This window comes from Alexandromys fortis, unplaced genomic scaffold, assembly GCF_014885135.2.
Source record: "Alexandromys fortis isolate MF-2015 unplaced genomic scaffold, M_Fortis_MF-2015_v1.1 scaffold_79, whole genome shotgun sequence".
NCBI classification, from domain to species: Eukaryota; Metazoa; Chordata; class Mammalia; order Rodentia; family Cricetidae; genus Alexandromys; species Alexandromys fortis.
Window position 1 is genome coordinate 7,748,852 of NW_026067964.1, and position 26,088 is coordinate 7,774,939.

At 42.9% G+C, this 26,088-nt stretch overlaps 1 protein-coding gene and 1 pseudogene across 2 annotated transcripts in view; one reads left to right on the forward strand and one right to left on the reverse strand.

The window, feature by feature from the left end:
* The window catches only part of Msh3 (mutS homolog 3), a 144,269-nt gene that overhangs the window by 52,323 nt on the left and 65,858 nt on the right, over nucleotides 1-26,088 (forward strand). For both annotated transcript variants that reach the window (XM_050153768.1, XM_050153769.1), the window contains exons 11-12: nucleotides 8,488-8,572; nucleotides 10,015-10,124. In XM_050153768.1, the coding sequence (XP_050009725.1) occupies nucleotides 8,488-8,572; nucleotides 10,015-10,124 (195 nt within the window). The remainder of the gene's footprint in view (nucleotides 1-8,487; nucleotides 8,573-10,014; nucleotides 10,125-26,088) is intronic.
* LOC126508491 (tubulin alpha-4A chain-like) lies at nucleotides 16,746-18,195 on the reverse strand (annotated as a pseudogene).

Consider the following 26,088-nt stretch of genomic DNA (forward strand, 5'->3'; position numbering starts at 1 on the left):
TGGATAAATTTTGACCTTTTCTGGAGCCTGGGGACACACCTCAGAGTTCAAGCACTTGCTTCTCAGGCAGTTGGACCAAGAGTTCATGTTCTCAGAACCGATGTGAATGTCTACATGTGCACGCTCAACTGCATGCGCATCCACACACATACAAACTTGTTACATACCTGTATACCACCCATGCATGAACTTGAAAAGAATAAAAGACAAAAATTTAAATAGCTCTAAAAAGTATTATTTTCTTATTCTTGGTTTTAGTTAATTAAAAGTTGGAGATAAAGTGGCCAGCTATTACTTTAGAGGTTTTCATAAGAGTGATCAAGTTTGTAGATTTTAGAAATTTCAAACCTGCTAACTGATGTTCTAAGACAAAACCGTCTTATTTTTGATTTAATATTTACCTTATTAAAAATACTCCAGGTAAAATAATTAGCTTGCTTTACACTTTCCAAGGATGTTAGGAATGTCCCTTGTTCCCTTTGGGAACTTTGAAGCTTCCTTGACCAAGCTAGAAGAGGGTCCTGAAACACTAGCACTAATACTTAGCAGTGACTCTTATATTCCCTGAGGGGTGAACCAGAACAGAGCATGGAACCTTGTGTTTTCCAATAGGAAAGCAATCTGTTCTGAAAGGCTTCAAGTTTTACTGGCTGGCCATAAAATCTGAAGATTTGTGGTTAAATTTAGGTTTCTATATGAAGCTAGTATTTTCTTAAGCTGAGACAAGGACTTGGTGGCGATGACTTATTTGAAAATGTACCATGCAGTATGAGAAGGGCAGTGCTAAAAGGGAAACAGAGAAACCCAATCCTAGAATGTGGTGGTGAGCAGGTCAGCACAGGTCTTGACCCTTTCTGGAATTGCTCTTGGGAATCTGAGTTCTTTAAGAATTAATGAATTTTCTAGGGCTGACTGACCAGTCTTGCATCTCAACTTGATGATTTGTTTTGATCATGCTACAAGAGAATTAAATGTTTTCTTCAAAATAGAGCGCCATATGTATTTTCAGTTTGCAGGAAGTTCAGATACACAACTTAGGCACTATTAAATTTAGGAGAATTAGGAATAGTTGGATCAATAGGGCTATGACTTGGGCACTAAAGTAGTCTATAGTACCCAGAAGTAGCTTTCCTATTGGGGTATTTCTTCTCAGTGCGGGAGGTAGAATCCAGTGCTTCTCACAAGCCAAGCAAGTGCTTTACACCCAGCTGCACCCCTAGGTTGAGAAGCAGGTCTTGAGGGCAGATATCAATTTGTGTCTTTAATATTTACTGGTTAATATTAATTAATTAAATTGTTTAACACATATGTGTAAGAGAAGATTGCTCATTTATTTCCTGGTTGCCCAGGCCCGAATAATCACACTGAAACTCTATTAATTACAATACTGTTTGGCCTATTAGCTCAGGCTTCTTATTAACTAACTTTTACATTTTAAATTTACCCATTTCTATTAATCTGTGTACCACCTTGAGGCTGTTACCTACCAGTAAGGTTCTGGCGTCTGTCTCCTTTGGTAACTGTATGGCATCTCCCTCCTTAGGCAGCTACATGACGTCTGCCTGACTCTGCTTTCTTTCTCCCTGCATTCAGTTTAGTTTTCCTGCCTAGCTTTATTCTGCCCTGTCATAGGCCAAAGCAGCTTCTCTATTAACCAATAGTAATAAAACATATTCACAGCATACAGAGGGGAATCCCACATCACATATGTATTGATGCCATCATATCATTGACATTGTCCAGATGTTAGTAGTCAGAGACACAAAAGGAGTTTCTTCCCAACTTATGGCAGGAGAAACAGGAAAACACCATCTTCATAACCAGTGGTGCCAGATGGCATTGGAAATTCTCTTGCCTTTCTGTATTGCACCTTCACCAGCTTGTTGGTGTCTACATCTTGCATGAGCAAGCTCCTTCCCATTCTGCAAAGATGGTGGATCAAGAAGGAGCTAGCTCAGTGAAACAGTATTACCTGAAGTTTATAACAAAGAAATGGTGGAGTTCAAGGTTGGCTGCGGAGAATGGAGGAAGAGCAGAATGGGAATCTTGTGCTGCTTTTGGTGTGTGTTTTAATAAAATAAGCCATCATTTCCCTGGAAATAGTTTTGTCTTATTTAAGCCACCTAAATGCCCACCAACAGGAAAGGATATTATTGTTTCATATTTGTGCAGAATAATGTAAGGCCACGAAAATGGCCTGTGTGATCTTCATTAAAATCTTTATTAACAGTGATTCAAGCCAAAGCTCAGGCTGATAAAAAGAGTCACACATTTTATCATATAAAGTTAGAAGCTTCTAACAGAACATATTTAAAGAAAGCAGTGAGAAATGGATGGGGATGATGAGCAGTTTCAGAGCGGTGATTCCCACCCCTCTCCCCAATGGAGAAGAAAGGAAAACAAGACTTGGAAGAGGAGGTAGTGTAGTGGGATTTTTAAATCTGTGCATAGATTATTCTATATATGTGCAATAATAACTTTTCATCATTGTGCCTAACATACCTGAAAGGTGTTAGTGTGTCATGGTGGGGAGGGTGTACTGGCACTGGGACTCACAGCCTCACGCAGCCCAGCTCCCTCCCTTCACACCCTCTAGTAAAGCATCACACTGTGAGCACATCCAGGGTTAGTCTGCTCATGAGGCCAGAGCTTCCCTGGTCTCCTGGTCTTTGGAAACCATTGCAAACACCCACAAGGGGCTCTCTATGTCCTAACAGTCCAGGCAGCCTGACAAAATTATCCATTCCATGTTTTAGTGAAACTGCAAAGTTATATTTTTAAGGTTAGAGGCCTAGGATTGTATCTCATTGGACTCTACTTTAAGCTCCAAAGAGAGACTTATTAAATAGGTTCAGTTATGTGGCTGGCCATGGAGAATGGGTGAGAAGACACTGGCCTTCTGACTTTTGCCCAGCAGGAGCCTGTGAATGAAGCAGACACTGGATGAGGAAGTTTCTGTTGTAAACCAGGCTCTGGGTGTTTAGGACTAGATGAAAAGGGATGCCCTCTTGTATTTAGTTAGAAGAATAGTAGCTCCAAGTAATAGAAGATGAACTTTCTCTGTGTACTAAACTTTGAAAAACTTTATTTGAATTATATCGTGGATCTTTTGATTAAATTGAGCGAAGCTGAGTTTTTCCTTTGCATGTATGTGGAAGTGTGGCATTTTCTCTGTACTTGGAGGTACCTTTGTGAAATGATCAGGAGCTGGCTCTAGTAGTGACTTGGTGCACCTCTAATTGTTTGTCTTTTCAGTGATTTCATACCACCAAAGACAAAAAAGATATAAAAGCTTCAAAGTGACAGGCCCTCCCTTGTGTACACCCCCAACAGCCCTCTGTAGGCAGGCAGTAAAGACGAAGTTAATGAGAAAAGGAAGTCATTGCTTATCTCAAGGTAGACTTGACTCACAATTGCTGAAATGTCAATGGAAACCAAGATGCACACATGAAGATGGTGACCGGACTGGTACTGTTCTGCTTGAATATGAAGGGCAGTTGTGGGGTCCATACGTGGCAAGCAGCTTCCCTTGGATGGCAATTCCGAAAGTGTAATTCTTAGACTTTATGCTTTGGGAAAATAGTCACGTTACAGTCTGATGTTGCTGAACTTGTGGACTGTCTCTTCAAGGGCTATGCTGTCAGGCAACAGTTAAATTGGATTTTGCTTTGCTTAGCTATCACAGAAATTGCTGTGTATCCTAGAGACCCTGGTTTGCACTCAGTGAAAGGTTGCTATGTCTTCACAGCAGAGTTTTAGGTGGCATAAAAAACAAACAAACCCCAAACCCACATCTCAGGAATTGTTTATAAGCACAGGTGAAATGGGGTTTTGTCAAATAACACTATTTCTGAAGTTAGAGAATTGTTTTTAGAATTTAACTAGGTTCGTTCTAGAGCTAGTCCCCATAGCAGTGCACAGAGACAGTAATGCTAGAGAGTTATTGCTGTAGATTAGGTGTGGAGTGTGCCCAACAGCACATGTTCTAAGAGTCAGATCCCAAGTCCATATTATTGGGTGGCCATGGAACCTTTGTGAGAAAGGGCTCAGTGGAGGGAGAGTATCCGGGATGCACCCCCGAAGAGGATATTGGCATCCTTGCTCTTGACTCTGTCATTGTTTCCTAGTCCTGCAGTAGTGTCTGGATGCAGGCCCAAATGTCATGGAGCCATGTGACCATCATGTGACTGTCATGCCTCTAAAACTGTGAGCCAAACCCAACCTTCCGCACAAACAGTCAGCACTGGTGTTTTGTCCCAGTGATGGGAAGCTGCCCAGCATCGTGATGACAGAATTCGGGGATTGCTACATTCTGAAATTCTGAAGGAGTTGACTTTCTTATCGTTGGAAATGTATTTGTTTTCATTTTTGGTAGCTCTTATTAGGATTTATTATGTTAGAACTTCAAGTAGAATAAGAGTGAATGTAACAAAAATCAAAGTCTTATTTCCAGAAAACTATAAAAATTGTCGAAAAGAATTAAAGAGCACCCCGGATTCACGGACTGGCAGACAAGACCATCAGCTCCGCAGTGATCCATAAGCTCACTGCAGTCAGCGTCAAAGTCCATGCATTCCCAGTGACTGTAGCAGTTTGCACTCCACCAATGGTGGAGAAGGGAGTGTGTTCTACACCTGTCAGCCTTTGCGGCCATTTGTTCTCTTAATCTTTGCCATTTTAACTGGGGTGTGGTGAAATCTCAAATTAGTTTTAATTTACATTGTCCTGATTGCTAAGCGTGTTGACCACTTTAACAGATATTTCTTAGCTATTTTTTTTCCTTCTTTTGAGATCCCTGTTTACATCTAACCCCCACTCTCATTGACTGGGTTGTTTGTTTTCTCAGTACTCTGTGCGATGTAGAGCTGGCAATGGATTTCCCCCACTCTCTGAACCTGGTAGGTGGCTCTGGCACTGCACTGGGTATCTGCCTTTGCTTCCCTCTTTAATAGGTTTGCTGGTAGCATCAAGGAAATGTTAGCGTTGGTTGTTTGCTTGTTTGGATCAAGTAGAAGTGAAAGTGCAGCGAGACTGAGGTTCTCTTCTCCCATACAGTCTCACAATTCACAGATTACTAGGTGGCCCAGAGTCAGGTCAGTGTGAATCCATTCACCCCAAGAACCATAGAGATCCTCTGCTCTTTCAGGTGTGCCACAGGAGAGTGTTTTGATTTCCATTTCTGTTAAAATAGTATTTGAATTGGCTCTCTGTAGTTGGTTGACCATTCACCACTACAGAGGTAAGGTAGTGCATTTTGACTACTCTTCAAAAAGATGGGCTTCTTCTCCCCCCACCCCCGAAAATAGAGTAAGAGTAATAAAACCCCTCACATCACCTCAGCAAGTTTTGCCAATTTTATTTTTCCCCTCTTATAAAGCTCGAGGACAGAGAACACCCTGTATATTTTTGTTGCTGAAATATTAATGAAGTCTTTTCCCATATGGCTCATAACATCTCTGTCCAGATTCACACAGCATGAGCTCTGGTTAGATATTGCTTATGAGGCTCATATTGAAGCACACATACTTTGGCATCTTCTGTGAGTATCAATAATTCAGAATTGCTTGAATATTTTAGACCAGTGATTATATATGATATACTGTTGAGTACCCGAGGATGCTCGCAGATAAAATCTTCAAAATGTATAGAATTTCCCCTGGAAACAGGCAGTGGCAAGAAGGAAATTTCTTTTGTGTTTGGAAGAAATAGTCAAGCTCCACCCCAGAATTCTTCCCACCCCAAATTTGAGAAATTCCCAGAGCACAGCAAGTCCTTAATGCTGTATTTTTGTGCTTTAGGAATCAGTTTGGCTGAGGATTGCCACTGGTTGGTATCTTATTTAAGTCAGTAGAGATGTTGGCTTAATGAAACACCTCTTTAGTGCATTCAATTTGAAATTTAAATTTCTTCTTCAATTACAACAAAAAGGAAAACTGCAACAAAAAGCCCATGGCCAACCAAACAAACACAATTGCATGCAATATTGGGATAGAAGGATTCGGCATTGTGAACTAAAGCAGCCATTTGGTGGTTCATCTTTTCTCATATTGTTGGTATTGAAAGACATAGTTATATGCAGATGTAGCCTCCAAGCCCACTTCCTGATCCCTTGTCCAACCAAATTCCACCACATTCCTAGATACTTCTTGGTAGGTAGGTATTGAGAAAGCTTTACAAATTTCTTGTTCTTTTACTCTTTTTGTTTTGTGACAACACATTACTTACCTGGTTCCCTTGAATATCAAATGGTAGGAGCAGCATTTCACTGTTAGGGTCAAGATAGCTAGTGGACCAGAGGATGCTTCTATACTCTTAAACTTCAAATCTCATTTCTCGGGGTATAGACTTTGTGTTCTTGGGATTATTATATTGATCGTATGAGGGTGTGCGCAACTGAGGAATATTTTTGAATCTTCCATACATTTTCATTTAACTTTTTTTGTATTGAGTGATGGATCAACCCAAGATGCCACATTATAGCTTCTTTTGTAGTCTTTCTTTACCTACTCCGTAACCTCAGATTTGAATTACCAATCTCTTCTTTATCATTGTGGTGTTGTTGATAGGGGAGGCACTCAGGAGGTGAAAATGCCATTTAGTGATTTTATAAAAGAAGCGCGTGGACCCCAGCTGCACTGTGGGGTGTTAACAGACCTTTGCAGACTCTAAATTCGTCGGATCCATGGTCTTTAACTTGCAGGCCCCAGAACTGTGAGCAGTAAACTTCTCTTGTTTACAGATTTCCAAGCCTAAGGTGTTTTCTTATAGCAACTCACATGACTGGGGTAGTAACTAAGTGCCTATTAAGGATCTGTGTCTGATTAGGGCACCACATGTTTACTGATTGGTGCTAGGATGTAGTTAGTGAAGCCTATCGGGGCAGGAAGCATCATGGCTGGCTCCATTTCTAAACAGATGAGTAGCTGGTTAGGCACTAATGCAGAATCAGGCTGCCAGCCCTTCTGATTTGGATCTTTGACTGTGGATTTGCATTAACACCTGTTAACTATACAGTTGAACACTGCCTAATTGATTCTTCTTGTCAGTGATGTTTTATGGTTTATAGCTATGCTTGGGGGCTTCAGACATTTCTGGGGCTTTCTGACTCAAAGGGATCAAACCTAAGCAGCTTTCCTTTAGGAAGGTGGGGACAGTCACTAAGCAACTGCTTCCCTACCATGTGGTAGCAGAAGATAAGTGGGCTAACCTGGTAATCTTGCCTCCAGGGAGTTTAGGTCCATTAAGGATGCTGTATTTGCTATCCGAATTACTGTATTTCAAGAAAATTAGCTGCTATGTGGAGGAAGAAAGGGCTACACATGTGCTGTCAGCTTTAGGATTGTTGTCCTCTGATCAGTAGTGAGTTCTCATCCTTTGAATGGTAGAGTAAACTCCCATAGGTAAATTGCTCCTACTATGTGGTAGGTCAGTTTTCTTTCCCAGGGCTCTTGACCTTGGTAGAACCATTCTCTGTATTCCTGGGTGAGGGCTTGGGAAATTGGAGTTTATTTACCCCCAGAAGTGAGGTGAGGATGTGGTGTAAACATGGACACACTCCCTCTAGTTTAATGACTCAGCATTACTCTTCTCCCCTCAAAGGGAAGCCATCAGTAATGAGGTGTGGGGCACATGTTTGTCATCACAGTGCTTGGGCGACAGAGGCAAAGATCACAAATTTAAGCCCAGGTTGGGCTACATAGTGAAACTGACACAAAAACAAGCAAAGCAAGCTGGCAAACAATGAGTTCTAATGCTGCTGGGTTCGCTGATAAGGGAAATTGTATTAGCAGTGTGCTGATTAATACTTCTCTGTGTGGATTAGAATTGTACACGTGTTTTAAAATGGGTTATGAAGGCTGGGTGGTGGTGGCACACGCCTTTAATCCCAGTACTCCAGAGGCAGAGATAGTTGGATCTCTGTATGTTCGAGGCCAACCTGGTCTCCAGAGCTACAGAGAAGGGAAAAAATAAAAAAAGAAAAGAAAAAAGAAAATCAGTTATCAAGGCTAATATAGAATTTTAAGTTTTTCTGGTACTTTCAGGAACATTAGGAATGTTAGAATCCTTTAACTGTGTTTAAAGAAATGACTTTTGCTTCTTTTCTGTTTTACACTCACTAAACACTGCCCACGTTAATATGTATTGTTAATTATAGAGTAAGTAACATTTGCTGTACACATTAGAATGTGGGTAAAAGAGTTTAAGATGATCTCATGCTAGAGAATAAGGGAGGTCTTAGGTGTGTTGACAGATTTTTGTGGCTAATTGCATAGTTTTGCTTGAAGAAGCCACCATGTCTTCTGCCAGTGATAAAAGTCTGTTTCTGTTCCTGGAGATGAGAACAAACATGAAACGCTGTCCCCTCCCCTCCCCTTCTGTGTTCTTGCCTTTGGTGTCACAGCAGTGGCGTCCGTGGGAGACAGTATCCTGCACTTCTTTAAGGTGTGTGTGCTCACCTGTGGACTTGTTACATTTCATCTTTTTCAGGAATTTTAAGCAGCTGTCAAGTGGAATGGAATTTATGAGAATTAATGGAACAACGTTAAGGAATCTGGAAATCCTACAGAATCAGGTCAGGATGACAGGAAGGCTGGTTGATTAAAATGATTTGCAGGAAGTAAGTAAATAAGAGAGGTGGGAGCCAGGCAGCAGGCTGTCTATCACCTGGGTGTGTCTTGACTGTAGCACCGTATGGGGTGGGCAGACTGTAGGACTATTGTTTTTAGTAATTGAAGGACATAGCATTCTGCTGTTTCTATAGCATATATTTCTTAGAATGGGTGCTGTCTTTGAAAATTAATATGAAGTTAAATTATGAAGTTAAATATGAAATTAAATTGGATGAATTGCCTTCATCCAATTGGCAAATTTTTTTCCTACGCACATTTAACTTCTTGTTACCGTCTGCCCTCTTATTCCATTATTTGCGTATTAAACATGCTGTTGTGATACTCTCCTTGACTTTAAGAAGCTTAGGATCCCATCTCATGAGCTCCCATCATTACATCATCACTTACTTGCCCTTTCTCAATAAGTTAAGACCATAATGGAAACATTCAGGTTATTGCTTTCATTTTTATATTCTTACTAGGAAAACTGGAATATAAACTAGTGTTCTAACAAAATTGCAAAGAAAGAAAATGTAATTCCAGATAAAATAAAACACTAATTCTAGGAATGGAGAATTTTCTACGTGAAGTGCTTTCAAGCTCTTCCAAGTACTCATTATTATGTCCGTGTAAATACTGGTTTCTTTTTGATTCTTGAGTTTGATTCTTATTATTTCCTCATCTTCCTGTGCCGTCCAGCCCTTTTTTCTTGAGGATCATTTCTGTCTGTTTCCCTTCTGTGGTGGAGGTGCTGTGCCCCCCTGAATTCTGTTGTAGATGTCTCTCCCTGGCCCTGCACAGCAGGGGAAACAGGAAGCAGGGTGAGAGTTTGTCCCAAGGCTGCAGGAGTTCCCTACACAGCCTGTGGACACAGCCCCCTTTCTCCTTGTTTCTGTCAGTTCTCTAATCCAGTTCCTAAGGCAGAGTCATCTCCCATCCACTTGTGTCTTAGAGCCCCTTCTAGGTCAAGGTGTGGGTTCTAACAGACGGAAGTGGAGTACTAATGGCCTCTACTTACCTCTGCAGTCTTCCTGTGGCCTCATCAACAGAGCCCTCAGAATTGTTTACTCACAGTTAACCCAAAGCTACCCACTCTCTGCTGTTTAAATAGGATATATTTATATTTTCTCTTGTGTGAACAGGTGAGGTCCTTCCTCACACTAAAGAGCACTTCTTATGAGTACCATGTATACCGGGCATCTGCAATATTTAAAATCAGGAGGGCTGAGGATGCTTAGTGGTGGAACAGTTACCTGGCATGCAAAAAGCCCTCTGTTCAATCACAACACTGAAAACCAACTAGGATAGGTGGACTAACCAGGCCATGTAAACAGCAACATAAATATAATACTGTATTATATTGTAATCTATAATTGAAGAAAACTTATTTTCTGATCTTTTTCAGACTGATATGAAGACCAGAGGGAGTTTGCTTTGGGTTTTAGACCACACCAAAACCTCCTTTGGGAGAAGGAAGTTAAAGAAGTGGGTGACCCAACCATTGCTTAAATTAAGGTGAAAGGATTTTCTTTGTGTATGTGTTTAAACTGTGAACATAAAATTGTGAAATTAAAAGTATATTAGCTTTGAAACTAAAGTTGTTACCATGGCTAGCAAGTTCACCATCTTAAATTTGAGAGAACTGTATTTTATAACTGACAGTGAACTGTCTGATAATACACAGAGCCATCCCCATCCCCACACTAGTCAAGAGCAAGCCTGCTTGCAGATCAGAAGCCATGGGCATTGCTGGGGATAGTCCACTTGGTTTGGCAGCAGCAGTATTAGGGTGTGCTGCCAGAAGGGAGCGTGATGGCTCGTGCATTCTGTGGAGGATTTCGAAGGTGAGGCTCAGAGGCTGCTAGCTGGAGAGAGTTATCTCAGCCCAGTGGGGCCGTGATCAGAGTAGAGGGAGCTACACGGCATTGCTGGTGAAGCTCTCCTGAGCATGGAGGAGTGTTGAGGGCTCGAGCTGAAGCAGGGTCAGTTTTTCTGGTGAAATCCAAGTATTTTTGGAAGTAGAGTCGGCAGATATGAAGGTCCTTCTGGGAAGGTGCTTGAATCCAGTGCCTCCACTAGCAGTGTCCCTGTCTCTGCACCTCAGAATGTTCTGGGATCTCCACCGCAATGCTTGTGTCAACCCCGCCGACTGCGATCGAATTGGTCTGTGTTACGACTGGGGAGCTGGGGTTCTTAGGTTCCCCAGATGATAGATATGAAGGTAAATGTGGGAACTCCTTCTTGGAACTGTGCTTGCCCCATGGCAGGTGTCCAGTCGTGTTTACTGAGTGTATGCTTTTAGTTATTAGACTCTTACTGTGTGCCAGTGTTCCATACTCAAGCCCCCTCCCTACGTGGGTCCTCGGAATGAGGGAACAGGCCTTGAAAGCTTCAAAAACCTGCTTGGTGTCTCATACCCCATAGTAGTAATGAGCAGCGCTAAGCCCTGAAGTGAGCCTAGATCATGAGCAGGCCCCACCCTGTCCTGAGCTCTTACCAGTGTGACTGACCACACACTGAGGCGTAGCTGTGAAGAGCAGAGCTGCTGTGTGATGTGTGTGCTCAGCGAGTCCGTCCTGGGAGCCTCAGCGGTGCTGTCATGGGAAAGCAGTAATTCTACCTACGGCTCGCGCCCTCTGACCTCCTAGCAGGTACCTGGTGGGGAGGGCCTCTTTGTACCTTGCAATTCTCTGTATAATTTTTAAATTTTATTTTTATTTGTGTGTCTGTGTGTATGAGAGAGAGAACGTGAAGGCCAGAAAAGGGCTCCAGAATCCCGTAAGCATTTGGGAGCTGGCTGACATAGGTGCTGGAAACTGAATTCAGGTCCTCTGTAAGGATAGCAAGGACTGTCATCTACTGAGCCATCTACTGAGCCTCTATTGAGCCTCACATCACAGTATTATTAGCTCCATGTCACCTGAGGATGACTTCACTGTCTTCAGTCATATACGTGCTGAGATGTTGTGATCATGACCGGTCACTTGAGATCCACTCTGTTGCTTTAACTTCTGCAAGATGCGGGGGATTTATGAGGTAGAGAAGAAACCCCTCAAGTGGGTGTCATCTTTAGTTTCACAGTGAGATGAAGTCTGAACGTCTTCCAGAGGATGGGGGGGGGGGGGGATGGCTTTCTGTATTAGCCTGTGCCTGCAGGGAAACCACCGCACACCTTGGTTCTCACCATGCTGTTTGCTTGGGTGAAACAACAGAAAGACACTCTCTAGGAGACTCTTTCCTGTAAGTTAAACATGCTTATTTCTAACTTTATTTTGTTTTTGTGTGTATATAACAAGAATTAACTTGAGGGTCAGATAGTGGTGGCACACGCCTTTAATACCAGCACTCGGAAGGCAGAGGCAGGCAGATCTCTGAGTTTGAGGCCAGCCTGGTCTACAAGAGCTAGTTCCAGGACAGGCTCCAAAGCTACAGAGAAACCCTGTCTCAAAACAAAACAAAACAAAACAAAACAAAAAGAATTAATTTGAGATAAAGTCAATAGACCATGTTTTCTATTCTTCAGGGCTTGAATTCTGTTTCATTTGGAATCCTCCTTTTCTAGAAAGGCTAAAGGAAGGCATGCCACTTACCCAACACTAATACTTGATGATTTTTAAATTTAAATTTTTATTTATCTAATTTTATCTTTTATATTTCTTTATTTTGTATATGTGTTTGCCACTTGCTTGAATGTAGAGGTCAGAAGGTACCTTGCAGGAGTCACGTTCTCTCCTTCCATCAGGCTTCTGGAAGCGCGGTCATGCGGCTTGGCAATTAGTGCCATCACCTGCTAAGCCATCTCTCCAGCCCTGGTGGTCTCTCATTTTCTTTCTTTTCTTTTTTGCCCCTATTTTCCCTCCTCTCCTTCCTTCCCTTCTTTACTGTTTTAGTGTGTATTGACAGGTTTGTGTGTGTATCTGGAGGCCAGAGACCTTTCCTCAGGGACTGTCTGTCTATCAGTCATTTGAGATAGCCTTTCTGAATGTTCTGGAGATCATCAGATTGCCATGTTGGCTGCCCGGTGAGCCCCAGAGGTGCACCTGTCTCTGCCTCCCCAGCACTGTACCAGTTCTTTTGTCTGAGTTCTGAGGATTGAACTCGGGTCCTCATGCTTGGATGACAAGCACGGTACGGACTGAACACTGGTGCTCCAAGTGTGAGCGCTGTGCTGGCTTAACACATCAGACAACCACACGCATTTTTCTTTTAATTTAGGTCATTGTTTAAAAACTTTTATTCTCTTAATCCATTAGAGTGCATTTTAAAGGGAGTTTCAGTTAAATTTTAATGATGCCAAGAGAACGATTGAAACAGACCAGCTGAGTAGCCAGGGGCTCAGCTGGTTCTTACCGTTCTCTCCTTTTCAAAACACTAGTGTCAGTGTCTTGCTGATCCTATCAGCTGAGAGTCCGTCTCTGAAATCGATGCTACATGTTAGGGAGGGTGTGCTTTTCATCTGTCTCAAGATCACAGGACCAGTCCTGGCTGGTGAGGGGCACACAGGATGGGGCAAGTTTTCCAGTGTTGTGTGGAGTCCCGTGGTTTGCTAGTCAGCTGTGAATCCTCTTAGATGTCTCTCTGTACTTTTAGATGGTTGGCTCTAGCTCTCGGGGCAAACAGAGAGCTCATAAATTCAGAACCAGGTGTTTATATTCTAAGGACTTTCTGCCCTTAGCACATTTTATTTCTTCAGATGGCCTCTCTGGTGCAGAAATGTGCATCAGGTAAAGAGGCAGGAATGACTTTGCCTCTATTGGCTGATCACGTGCTCGGTGGCTCACTTCAGCTTTCGAGATGGGATTTATGTTTACTGACACTGTCACAGCATTTCCTATAAAAGATCCCCCTTGGGGTTTATCAGGTCTGCTGATTTTAAGCAAGAAGATTCTTCAGAGTCATTTCCCAGCTTCTTATAAATGGATGGCATGTTGTAAGCCATGAGGTCCAATGCTTTTTAAAAGTTAAATAATTTATATTGCATTCTTTTTTAAGATTCCGTCTTTAGATTGGTCTACTTGATGATTATTCCTTTTGCCTCAGCACTGCCAAAAAATGTGCTCAAGACTTAGTGGAGTGCTGTGTTAAAACATTAAGCAAGGGCTGGAGAGATGGCTCGGAGGTTTAAAGCACTTGTTGCTCTCGCAGAGGACGTAATACCATTTCCAGTGCCCATATGGTGGCTCACAAGCACCCATAACTTCTCACCTCCATATGTAGTGTCGATTGCGTTGGGTGGGTTACTCAGTCTAGGGGTTTGTAACCCACCCTGCAATCAGTTATTCCAGGGTCTCGGAGGGGCACTACCTGGAAGGGAATGAGCTAAGACAGAAGAAGGAGGCCAAGCAGATTTGTCAAAGCCTCCATTTATTAGGGACGAGTTACAGTTTATATATGGTAAGGAATGGGGGGCAGGGCACTGGATCTTGCCGCGTGGTCCTGGTCACGTAGGCCAGGTTACATTCCGGACAGGTAGGCCAAGAAGTCACAAGTTGCCACACCTAGTTCCCTGGATAGCTGGAATGTGAGGCAGGTTCCGCCAACAGATAGCTCTCCATCAACAGCTTAATTGGGTGTGGGGCAGGTTCTCAATAGAACATAATTATGGGTGTGGGGTTCTCTGCAGACTTCCTAGGGTGATGGTTCCTGTAATGATTTTTAGGGGGTAAATGGCTCGTGACAATGTAGCAGGCATACAGGTCCACATACATCCATGCAGGTTAAACACTGGTATATATACAATAAATGCATCTAAAAGATGTAAAAATAAGTAAATTAAAAAGTGTTTCCTCTGTGAGTGCCCCCTTCTGCCTGTACCTCACACGCTGAAATTCCCCCAGGGTTCTCTTCCCTGCTTCAGGAACTGATCTGTGGCTGTGACCTCAGATAGCTTATCACAGACTGTGGTCTGTGACCCATATAACATACCAGACCCATACACATGCTAGCATATGTGAGCTTCAGGAAAGATTCAGGTTGGATCTACAAAGCAGATTGGAGGCAAAGAATTAATTTAATGAAATAGTGACTTGTTTTCCCCTGCTGGGGATCAAACCTGGGGCCTTGTGAGATGTTAAGTAATTGTTCTACTTCTCTTACACTGAGCCTTACCCTTAGCCTTAACACAGTTTGTTCTGGGATATTTGTGCAGTGTGATGAGGTATTGCTGTGACTAGTGTAATAAAAACTAAACAGCCAGTAGCTAGACAGGAGAGATAGGTGGGACTTCTGGGCAGAGAGAGGAAGAGGATAATTGAGGCACACAGGAGACACCATGGAGACATGGAAGGAGCTGGATACACAGAAAGAGAGGGATAAAAACCATATGGTAGAATGTAGATTAATAAAAAATATGGGTTATTTTAAGCTATAAGAGCTAGTGGGACAAGCTTAAGCTAAGATCAAACTTTTATAATTAATAGTAAGTCTCCATGTTTTTTGGGAGCTGGTGGCCCAAAGAAAAATTCAGCTACGATAGTTAGATTTCCGTTATGCTTCAAATAAAATCAGAAGTTTTGGCCATGGCTGTTTCATCTGCCTGCTCTTGTCTGTTCCTTGCCATGTGTCTACCTGTGGTGCTGGGGTATCTAGAAGTTTTTCTTCATCTTGTGGTCTTGGTACTTGATAGTCTGTCTAGCTAGAATGTTCTTCCCTTTTCCTCCACTTTCTACATAGTTAATTGATTCTACTCTATACGTTAGGTATCAGCTTAAAAATTAAAATATTTTCTTATCCTAATATATATGTTAGTGTTTATTATTATCCATTTTAAATTATATTCCTTTTGTGAGCTTTTGATAGCATATAGTATCTTTGTTTCATTTTATGACTAAATTATGCCTCTTAAAAATTTTAGGATGTGGCTGGATGGTGGTGGCGCATGCCTTTAATCCCAGCCCTCAGGAGGCACTGAATTTTGTAAGTTGTATTCATTCTTGCACTGTCATATCTGTAGCTCATCGCTCTGAAAAATCACTGCCCATCTTCTCTTTGAAAAGCATCTTTGTTGTACCTCTTGAGATATTTATGAAAAGGGCTAGATTGATTTTTAAGAATGAAAGAGAAACATTTATACATAAATTTTTAAAAGTAGATTTTTAAAAGGTATTGCATAGAAAGAAACAGAGGTCTTTTTTTACATTCGAAGTCCAAATGTAACACTTAAAGAAGAAAAGCAGTGAAGTGAAGTGGACTGAGAGCTGTGGTCTGTGCAGGTGGGGCAAGTGCTCTTGGAACAGCTCTGCACCTTGAGGTTCGCAGAAGGATCAAGAGAAAGAAAATGGTGGAGTGGGTAGCTCATCTCTCACCTGATCCAGATTATCTCTTAATTTCCAGCCATCTTCAGAGTCCGTTGATCCTTCTTTTTATAGATAAGGAAAATGGAGACTGCTTAGTTATCCAAGGCCGTCTAGCCAAGCTCGTAGGTAAATGTTTAAAGCACAGTGCTATGAGACCTGAAGGTCTGATTTCCTTAGGAAGTTTCGTCATGTTGAACATGATGTCATGTTTTGTTTTCTTTTCTTTTCTTTCTTTCTTTCTTTCTTTCTTTCTTTCTTTCTTTCTTTCTTTCTTTCTTTCTTTTTTTTTTTGAAGGGAGACGTTCTGATTTAATAGCATAGCTCCCGCCCCAGAAAGCAAGACAGCAAGCTATGCAAAGCTGCTGGAGGTGAATGGTACAAACAACCAGGAGATTGCCCTTGTTCCCGCCCATCCCCCAAGTCTGTGAGGTAGCTTTATGCCCAGGAACTTTGGGCCTGCCCAGCCCCCATTCCCAAACCCTCAGTGTACAACAAAGCTTGGGCCAAGCCTTGCTTCTAAAGCTGTTGAGTGAAGCGGCAGCGAGAGCAAAAGCAGTCCAACCTTCCAACACAAACTACCAGATGTCATTTCCTATTTGCAAAAGCGAAGACTTGGATCTTGCAATAGTTTGTAGCTAGACAGGTCCAGGATTTGGTCCTCCTTTCCTTCCTATACTGGGTGTCCATAGGACCTAACATCAATGTCCTTAGGTTCATACTTTCTGGGTCTCAATATGGGGCTCACCTTGAGCCATGTAAGGATAAAAGGTCAAGGGTGGGTGGCAAATAGCGGGAAGTAGCAGCCACAGCAGAAGCTCAAGCAGTCACATAGGGGACAAGAAACTGTGCCAAGGAGACTTTATTTCGAAAGGATTTTGCAATAAACACAATGAAGAGGCTCCAAGTGGCTGTCTACTCTTCTCCCTCATCCTTATCCTCATAGGAGTCGATGCCTACTTCCTCATAATCCTTTTCCAGGGCAGCCATATCCTCTCGAGCCTCAGAGAACTCACCCTCCTCCATGCCATCACCCACGTACCAGTGTACAAAAGCCCTCTTGGCATACATCAAGTCAAACTTGTGGTCCAGGCGGGCCCAGGCCTCAGCAATGGCAGTTGTGTTGCTCAACATGCACACTGCACGCTGCACCTTGGCCAGGTCACCCCCAGGCACCACAGTGGGTGGCTGGTAGTTGATACCAACCTTGAAACCTGTGGGGCACCAGTCCACAAACTGGATGCTTCACTTGGTCTTGATGGCAGCGATAGCAGCGTTCACATCCTTGGGCACCACGTCTCCATGGTACAGCAGGCAGCAGGCCATGTACTTGCCATGCCGAGGGTCACACTTCACCATCTGGTTGGCGGGCTCGAAGCAAGCAATGGTGATCTCTGCCACTGACAGCTGCTCATGGTAGGCCTTCTCTGCAAAGATGACGGGTGCATAGGTGGCCAGGGGGAAGTGGATTCGAGGGTAGGGTACCAAGTTGGTCTGGAACTCTGTCAGGTCCACATTTAGGGCCCCATCAAAGCGCAAGGAAGCTGTGATGGAGGAGACAAATTGGCTGATGAGACGGTTGAGGTTGGTATAGGTTCGGCACTCGATATCCAGGTTACGGTGGCAGATGTCATAGATAGCCTCGTTGTCCACCATGAAGGCACAGTCTGAGTGCTCCAAGGTGGTATGGGTGGTCAGGATGGAGCTGGGTAGATGGAGAACTCCAGCTTGGATTTCTTGCCATAGTCAACAGAAAGTCGCTCCATCAGCAGGGAGGTGAAGCCAGAGCCGGTGCCCCCTCCAAAACTGTGAAATACTAGGAAGCCCTGAAGTCCTGTGCACTGGTCAGACAGTTTGCGGATCCGGTCCAGCACTGGGTCAATAATTTCCTTGCCAATGGTGTAGTGACCACGGGCATAATTGTTGGCTGCATCTTCTTTCCCAGTGATAAGCTGCTCTGGATGGAAGAGCTGACGGTATGGGCCATTTTGGATCTCATCAATCACAGTCGGCTCCAGATCCACAAAGACTGCCCGAGGCACATGCTTTCCAGCTCCAGTTTCACAGAAGAAGGTGGTGAAGGAATCGTCCCCTCCACCAATGGTCTTATCGCTGGGCATCTGCCCATCAGGCTGAATCCCAAGCTCCAGACAGTAGAGCTCCCAGCAGGCATTGCCCATCTGGACACCTGCCTGCCCCACATGGATGGAAATGCACTCACGCATGATGAGTCTGGGTTGTGCATCTCACGTAGAGTTGGGGTCACGGGTCTCGGTGAGATCTGCCTGATGTCATGTTTTCTACATCTCAGTTTCTTCCCCTATAAAATAAGAATTACCATGCCTACCTCATAGCGTTATTACGAAGGTCAAATTAAATACTTTTACAGAGGATTAGTGTGTTTCCTAGTGTCATGGGCAGAAGACAGCTGTGCTCGTTCCTGTAGTAAAAATGCAGCAGCAACAACAACAACAAAAACGTCAATTGTCAAGTCATGCATCATCCTATCTACATATATGCACATGGATGAATATTAAAAATCAGTATGAAGATGCTATCACTTACTTTAGCCTTACAACAGTGATATCTTGTTAGATTCAGGGGTTCAGATAGGAGGGTAAAAATACAAAACCTAAAGTAGTAGGGGTGTTTATTAGCACTGGGGCAGTGGTCACTTCTAGGAAGGTAGAAATGGGAAAGGGGACATAGGTCACATGGTGGTTCACATGTGCCCATGTGTCAGTAATGGATGCACTCTGAAAAGTGTGTTGTGACCTCCTCAGGCATGTTGTAGGCTGGCTAGTTTCATGTCAGCTTGACACAAGCCAGAGTTGTTTTGGATGAGGGAACTCAGTTGAGAAAAGACCCTCACTAGATTGGCCTGTGGACAGATGACTGATATAGGAGAGCCTTGCTCACTGTGGTCGGCCTCCTATGGCATGGTGGTCTTGGGAGCTATAAAAAAGCCAGTTGAGCAAACTCTGGAGAGCAAGCCAATAAGCAACAGTTTTCCATGGTTTCTATATCAGTCCCTGCTCTGAATTCCCTTCATGAAGGACTGTTACCTAGAAGTGTCGAATGAGAAGAAGCCTCTGTGGAGGAATGGTCTCAGATCCAGCCGGAGTGCAGCAGTTGGCTACCTCACAGCGCTCACGCCACTATTGCCGGGCACTCTTGTTTTGTGGTTCATAGAATCCCCCACCACCACCACACTGCACTGCACTGCCCACAGCAGCTTGCATAGCACCTTCAGCCCTTTGAGTGCTATCTAGTAGGGAGTTAGTTTCTAGCTTGGTTCCAGCTTTATTGCTTTGTATCTGCAGTGCTCTCTGCAATAAGGGTCTTTTCTTCTCATTCTGGTCAGTAATTAAGAGTACTGATAATAGGCCATAATTGTCCCCCTCCCCCGCCCCAACTAGCACCATGGACAGGGACCAGCAAGGACCAGGAGTTTGTTATCATTGCTTCTAGGAGCAGGGTATCTATCTCCCTTTAGCCTCTCTTTTGTATCTTTTGTATTTTTTATTTGGATTGCAAGATGGTTGGTTTTTTTCTATACTGCCTTTTTACAATTCTCCATTTGGATTAATCTTTCCCTGTATTCCCCCTTGTTTATCCAGTTCCTCAATACCCCCTTAAACTTTCCACCTCCCCAGTTTTCTTCCTTTCTACTTTATTTTTGTCTGTGTTCTATTATCCTTCCTCCCTTAACATTAAGCAAGGAGAAATAAAGTTAGCGTCTAGAAGAGATGGGCCCAGCTACCTCATTCAATTCCATCTATTTACTTACAAATTGTAAAGTTTCATTTTTCTCTGTGGCTAAATCAAACTCTGTTGTATGTGTGAACTGCATGTTCATTTCTGTCCATCAGGCTACTTGTTTTTCCTTACTGTTGTGAATAGAGCAGCAGTGAACATGGCTGTGCTGGTGTCTGCGTGGTGTGATAGACTTTTCTTTGGGTGTTGCCCAGATGTCATGAAACTGGGTCAATACAGTTTTATTTCTAGTTTTAAGAACCTCTAGACTCGTTTCTAAAGTGACTGTACCAGTTAATACTCCATGCCAGGATTTTTGGTCATTTGTGTTCTTAATGAAAGGAGAAATGAAAACGTCCCATGTGTTTTTTTTTTTTTTTTTTGTAAAAGCAAAAAAAAAATTTCAAAAATTTAAAAATGGTGCTGCTACTGCACCTTTGCCACCACCAATAATCAGGTGAAAGCACAATTTAGACCCAAGCCCATCCGTGTAGAAGGACTCGGTTAAATTCCTTGTTTTGAACTGATTTGGAAACAGTCATAAAATGACCCATCTGCAGGTGGCTATGAGGATGGCAGAGAGGAGGCTGAATGTTCAGGTCATCCCTTGTGAGATCTAGGTCCTGTACGTCTTGATTCTGGGTTCTGTACTTCTTGCATTTTGTTTTACTTGGGATAGTCAGGGATATTAGGAAGCCTGCAAGCTTTACTGATGACCAGATAGTGTCCTAGGACATCACTAACTGTTAGAAGCTGTCTGGGTGAACAAAATATTCTCTTTTATTTAATGAACTAAGCTAGAGTAAGACCTGAGAATTTAAGAAGGTCAGTGTTATGTTCCAGTTGACTATGTACATGTTATCTTATATGTTAACACAGAAAGTAATATGTTGGTTAGAAAAGGCAACCCCTAACAGAGGGGACCCCCAAAGTCATTGGTTCTAACAGAGTGAAAGTTTTCCACACTCTGTGCCAACACCACTTTCTCTGGGCTCGTGGTTATTTACTATACAGCCATGGGGTCAATTATTCTTATCCATGTTGTGAGTGCATACCTGAGAGCTGTGGGTGACTGCCACTGACCTCACACCTGTGTCCTCTGTCCTTTGAAGGTAAGGAAAGCGTGACGACTGCTAACAAGACGAGGGTGAGCCTAGGGATGATAGCTAGTGTCTGTTCCTCAAGTGCATGAGGATTAACCAGCCCCACTGGCAGGCACAGGATCAGGAACTTGGGGTCCACCTCCCCTTTGTTATCCAGGTTCAGTGTTATCTCAGTGAGGTTCAGAACAGCTCTGATGGCCTGACATAACAGGCAGCGTTCACTGAAGCAGAGAAGGAAGAACAGGGAGCCTGTAGAGACATGTCTCTCTGCTTCGCAGCTCTCTGAATCTGTCTTTTCCCAGCCTTAGGCTTTTGCTAGTGGGGAATTTCAAGATGGTTATTCCATAGTGTTAGAGGAGGATTTCCTGGTTTGTGATTTTTATAACAAAAACTTCTCTATGTCAGATAGCTGTTTTATTGTTTATTGACACTGTTTGCTTCTCTCTGTTCCCATAGCTATGTCCTTAGGTCCTTGACTTTTCTTGCCTGGGTTTCTGAAGCAGCTTTCTGACTATCCTCAGCCAGCATCCAGCCCCTCAGTCTTGTTTCTCAATTTAGCGTCACAGCTGCTGTGTGGCTGCCCTGCTTTTAGGCCACCACCACATTTCCCACCTTCCTAGGTCATTCCCCCTGGTCATTTGTTTATAGTTCTTCATCTAGAAAAATGGTGTCCTCAGCAAGTCCTCTCTGACCCTTGAAAGGAACAACAGCAATAAATGAGACAAAGAGGGAGAAGAAGGATGGAGTGGGGGAGAGATTAAAACAGTCGTCATAATTCTATTTCTTTTTCAGAACTGACTCTTAAATCGAGATGCACCTCCGCGTGTTCCATTGTACCTAGATCATAACATTTATAATTCCATTTTTATCATATCATTGTTAATTTAAAAATTCCCCCTCTTCAATATAGTAGAAGTTCATTATGGAAAAAGCTTAGTAGCTACTCAACAGCTACAGCTGTACCACCTCCCACCTTCTGTATTGGTACTTTCCAAGTGCTCTATGACTTCTGTAGGAGTCTGAGTGGGGTGTGTGAAAGGCAGATCTAAACAGGTCAGTGTAATAATACTTAAGTCCTAGAAAAGGACTTCATGCCTCTGGTAGAAGGCTATTTTTTAAAAAAAAAATTATTCATTTTACTTTGTATATGAATGTTCTGCCCTTTTCTCTCTCTGTCTCTGTCTCTCTCTGTGTTACGTGTGTGTTTATTATGTGTAGAGTGTGAATGCGTGATACCCGTGGAGGCCAAAGAGAGCATCGATTCACCTTGGACTGAAGTTATGCATGACTGTGAGCCATGAGGATGCTGGGAATAAAACCCAGGTCCTCCTGAAGAGACACAAATGCAGTGGGTTCCAGCTCCATCGGTTGTCGTAGCCCTTGTGCACTGTTTTGAGTGACACTAACAGCATCAACCAGCTCTTCTGTAAGTGTGAAGGAGTTCAGTGACACCAAGTAGTTCTTTGGCCTCTGGTTGCTAACGAGGATTCTATCATTTATAGGACCCCAAGCTCGTCTGGAATTAAATGATTCAGGCACTTTTCTTTCCTTGGTTTAGGTTGTGTAATATTGAACAGCCAACAGGACACTAATGTGGGGCGTCTTGGGACAATATGGTCTGAGGTTGTTTCCGTTGTCACCTTGACATAATCTAGAATCACCTAAGAAGAGGATCTCAATGGGCGGTCCTCTAGGTTAGGTTGGTCCATGGGCTTGTCTGTGGGGCGTTATCTTGGTGAGTGGGAAAACCTGGCTGCTGTGCGTAGCACCATTCCCTAGGTTTGGGTTCTGAATGTTATAAGATTGGAGAAAGAGCTGGGCAGAAACATGAATACCCTTATTCTCTTCAGCTCTGCCGAATTCTAACCTGGAATTGTGTGCCATATAAGTTTTTTTCTCCACTATATTGCTTTTGTCAGGGTTTTTTTTTTTTTTAAATCACAATGATAGCAAAGAAAACTAGGACATCTTTATGATTATCCCAGTGCTGCTTCCTGTTTGTCACACTCATCCAACCTCTCTCATTGGGTGAACTAACATAATGGTTCTCATGACTCTCATATTGCTTTATTATAATTTCTTGGAAGGTCTTGTAACTACTTCTAATAAAAAAGACTTTCAAATTATATGAATTGTTTTATTTTTAAAAACTTTGAAGTCATTCTTTGTCATTGGCATTTTATGTCCTTATGTCATTCTGCATAAGAAGATAAAAATGGAATTATTGCTACCCAGTGTTGACAGATGTGTGCTAAGCAATAGCACGCACCCTTTCTCTGTCTCCCTGCCCACAGAGGCATCTGAATTAGTAGTAACATGTTTTCTCAATGCAGCTCCTCACCAACCCAGCACAATCCTTCCAATCACTGCCGCCTGCCATTCTCAGTGCCTAGGGTTCCAGGTCTGGCTCCTTCGTTTACATCCTCTATAGGAAATAACCCATTTTCTTGGGTGTTCCTTATAGTCTGTCTACAGTTATTTCCCAGTTTCCTTTCTGATGTGGTTTCTTCCTTTCACATGCTATTCTTTTTGTTTGTTTTTGGTTTTGTTCCTCCCTTGTTTTTTTTAAGATGGGGTTTCTCTGTGTAGCCTTAGCTGTCCGAGAACCCACTCTGTGGAGCAGGCTGTCCTCTGCCTCCCAAATGCTTGTATTAAAGGTGTGCACCTCCATGCTTGAGCTGATGCTATTCTTCGTGTTATCTAATGAAATAGAGCTGATAATAACATTTGGAAGTACTCAGTGGATGTTCATTGTGTTGCAGGCACTGCCTTAAATACTTGGATTGTATTACTGAATTTTTTTGTGATAACACTAAAAGTTAGGGGTCATTGCTATTCACATATTTTAGCTGGAGGAACCAGGGTGAGGCTAAATAATAAATGGCAGAGCCTGGATAAAACTCAAGTCATTTTCTTCCCAATCCCAAATTCTTATGCTCTGAGCTGGAACAAGCTGGGTTAATACGAAATGATTCATTGTGAGCATCATGCTTTGGCCAGTGCTGATACCAGGCTAGACCCAAAGCTGCTTGCTTTGTGGTTTTGCAGGTCGAAACCAACGTAGTTTCATATTTCTTGTCTCTTAAGGAACTTATGGTCTTGTGTCTATTAATTATTTATCTGATAGAATTCATAAAACTGGCTTAGATTTTTATTCAAGTCATTTGCTCTTATCTTTTTATATTCCAAAACCCTTTAATTTCAGGATAGTAGCTGTCTGTGTGGGTTGCCTGATACATCCCCAGATGGCATTCTTCTGTCTGTCCTCAAGCCATCTGTAGCATCAGCCCCATCTAATCCAATTGGTGTCATCTTTCAGTTTTGTGGGGATGAGTTATTGAAGTAAAACTTCACATTTGTGTAGCATTTTGAGTAAATGTTAGAGTAAAACATTGATTTATTTTATCACAACAGTCCTATGCAAAACTGCTTTGATTTTTTTTTTTTTCTGCTCGTTTTGATTTACTTTGTCTGTAGCTTTGGGAATCAGGTTGAATTGAAATGAGCATCCTGTGATGAGATACTGTGGTCCTGAAGTTGTGGGGATGTTAGTGTAGTGGCACTGCACCACGGAAAGGCACAAATCACAGGGTGAGTGCCAGGGTAATGAAGGTAGCTTCTCTCCACCAACAGTAAACGGCTCCAGGCAGGATGCTGACGTCAGGTGTGCCCTTCACTTCCGTGTGTGGGATAACAGCATAGACCAACCTGTTTGCTTATTATTAGATATATTTTTATATATGAGTGACTTTCTTGCATTAATATATGTGCATCATATGTGTGCCTGGTACCTGCAGAGGACAAAGGGCGGCATCACATCCCCTAGGATTGTAGGGCCACAGAGATCCTTGTGCTCACAGATAAGCACTATGGAAACCAAGAATGTTGAACACTCAGGATTGTCTCTTTAGAGAAAGAGATGTGTAATCTCTTTCTACCCGGAAGACTGGGAATGAATGTGGTTAGTACCCTCTGCTGTCTGTATAGAGAAATCTGTCTGGCTCCCCCAGACTCTTATGTAGTATGGCCAGATGTATCTGGCTTCCCCAGACTCTTATTTGTGTGGCCAGATGTATCTGGCTTCCCCAGACTCTTATGTAGTATGGCCAGATGTATCTGGCTTCCCCAGACTCTTATTTGTGTGGCCAGATGTATCTGGCTTCCCCAGACTCTTATGTAGTATGGCCAGATGTATCTGGCTCCCCCCAGACTCTTATTTTGTGTGGCCAGATGTATCTGGCTCCCCAGACTCTAATGTTTATCTCAGTCATCCTCTCCAGACCTTTATGCTGAGCATTTCTCTGTCAGTCTATAGAATCCACCTTTGTGGGAGTTGTCACATGTATTTTACAAACAGAAACAGAGGTGGTTTGTAGCCTGGCGACCTTTGCACTATCTGTATGACAGACCACATCAGATCCTTCCCCAAACCCTTACGATGTCACATGTAGTCTATCTATAGACACCATCTTTATGAAAGAGAATACATATCCTTTACAAAGAGTTTAGTCATGTCTTAGCTTTATCATACACAAGTGATTGAGTTAATTATCACCAGGATTTCCCCCCCAAAGTTGTGCTGTACTTACATATACCTAAAATAAACTGGTGTCAGACTCTAGAGGTTTGAACCAACACTGGCTATTGAGTTGTTTCGAACTCGACTTCTTCTGCATGTGGATCGACACTCTGCTGGTCTTAGGTGCGAGACCCCCACCTGGGAGTGAAGTTAGGGATGGTTGTGAGCCTGCATATGCGTGCTGGGAACAGAACCCAGATCCTCTGCAAGATCAACAAGTGCTCCTAAATACTGAACTGCCCATCTCTAGTCCCCCACCGTGTTTACTTAATGTCTGGTGCTTCTGTTTCCACTAGACATTACATTCTTTTAGCCACTGGTTTATTCATTTAAATTTTCTTGAGGGCCTGTATCCACAAGAAATACACACTTACCACTGTCTTCAGAATCAATGATGGCCTTGCTATCCAGTGTAGACCTTTGGTCCGATAGGACTCACTGGGCCACAGTTCATGGAGGGTACATTTAGTCAGGTTTCCATTTAAGTTGACAAAACCTTCACACACCTTCCCCAGTGACTAACGTCCCTCAGGGTACATCACCATTGATGAAGTCCTGTGTAGTAATAGGAGCAGCGGGGCTGCGTCCCCAGCACCCCAGCCGCCTGGCTAGCTTATGCCCCGAAATAACAACACACAAACTGTATTCTTTTAAACACTGCTTGGCCCATTAACTCTAGCCCTTACAGGCTAATTCTCATATCCCGATCAACCCATCTCTAATAATCTGTGTAATATCAGTCTTACTGG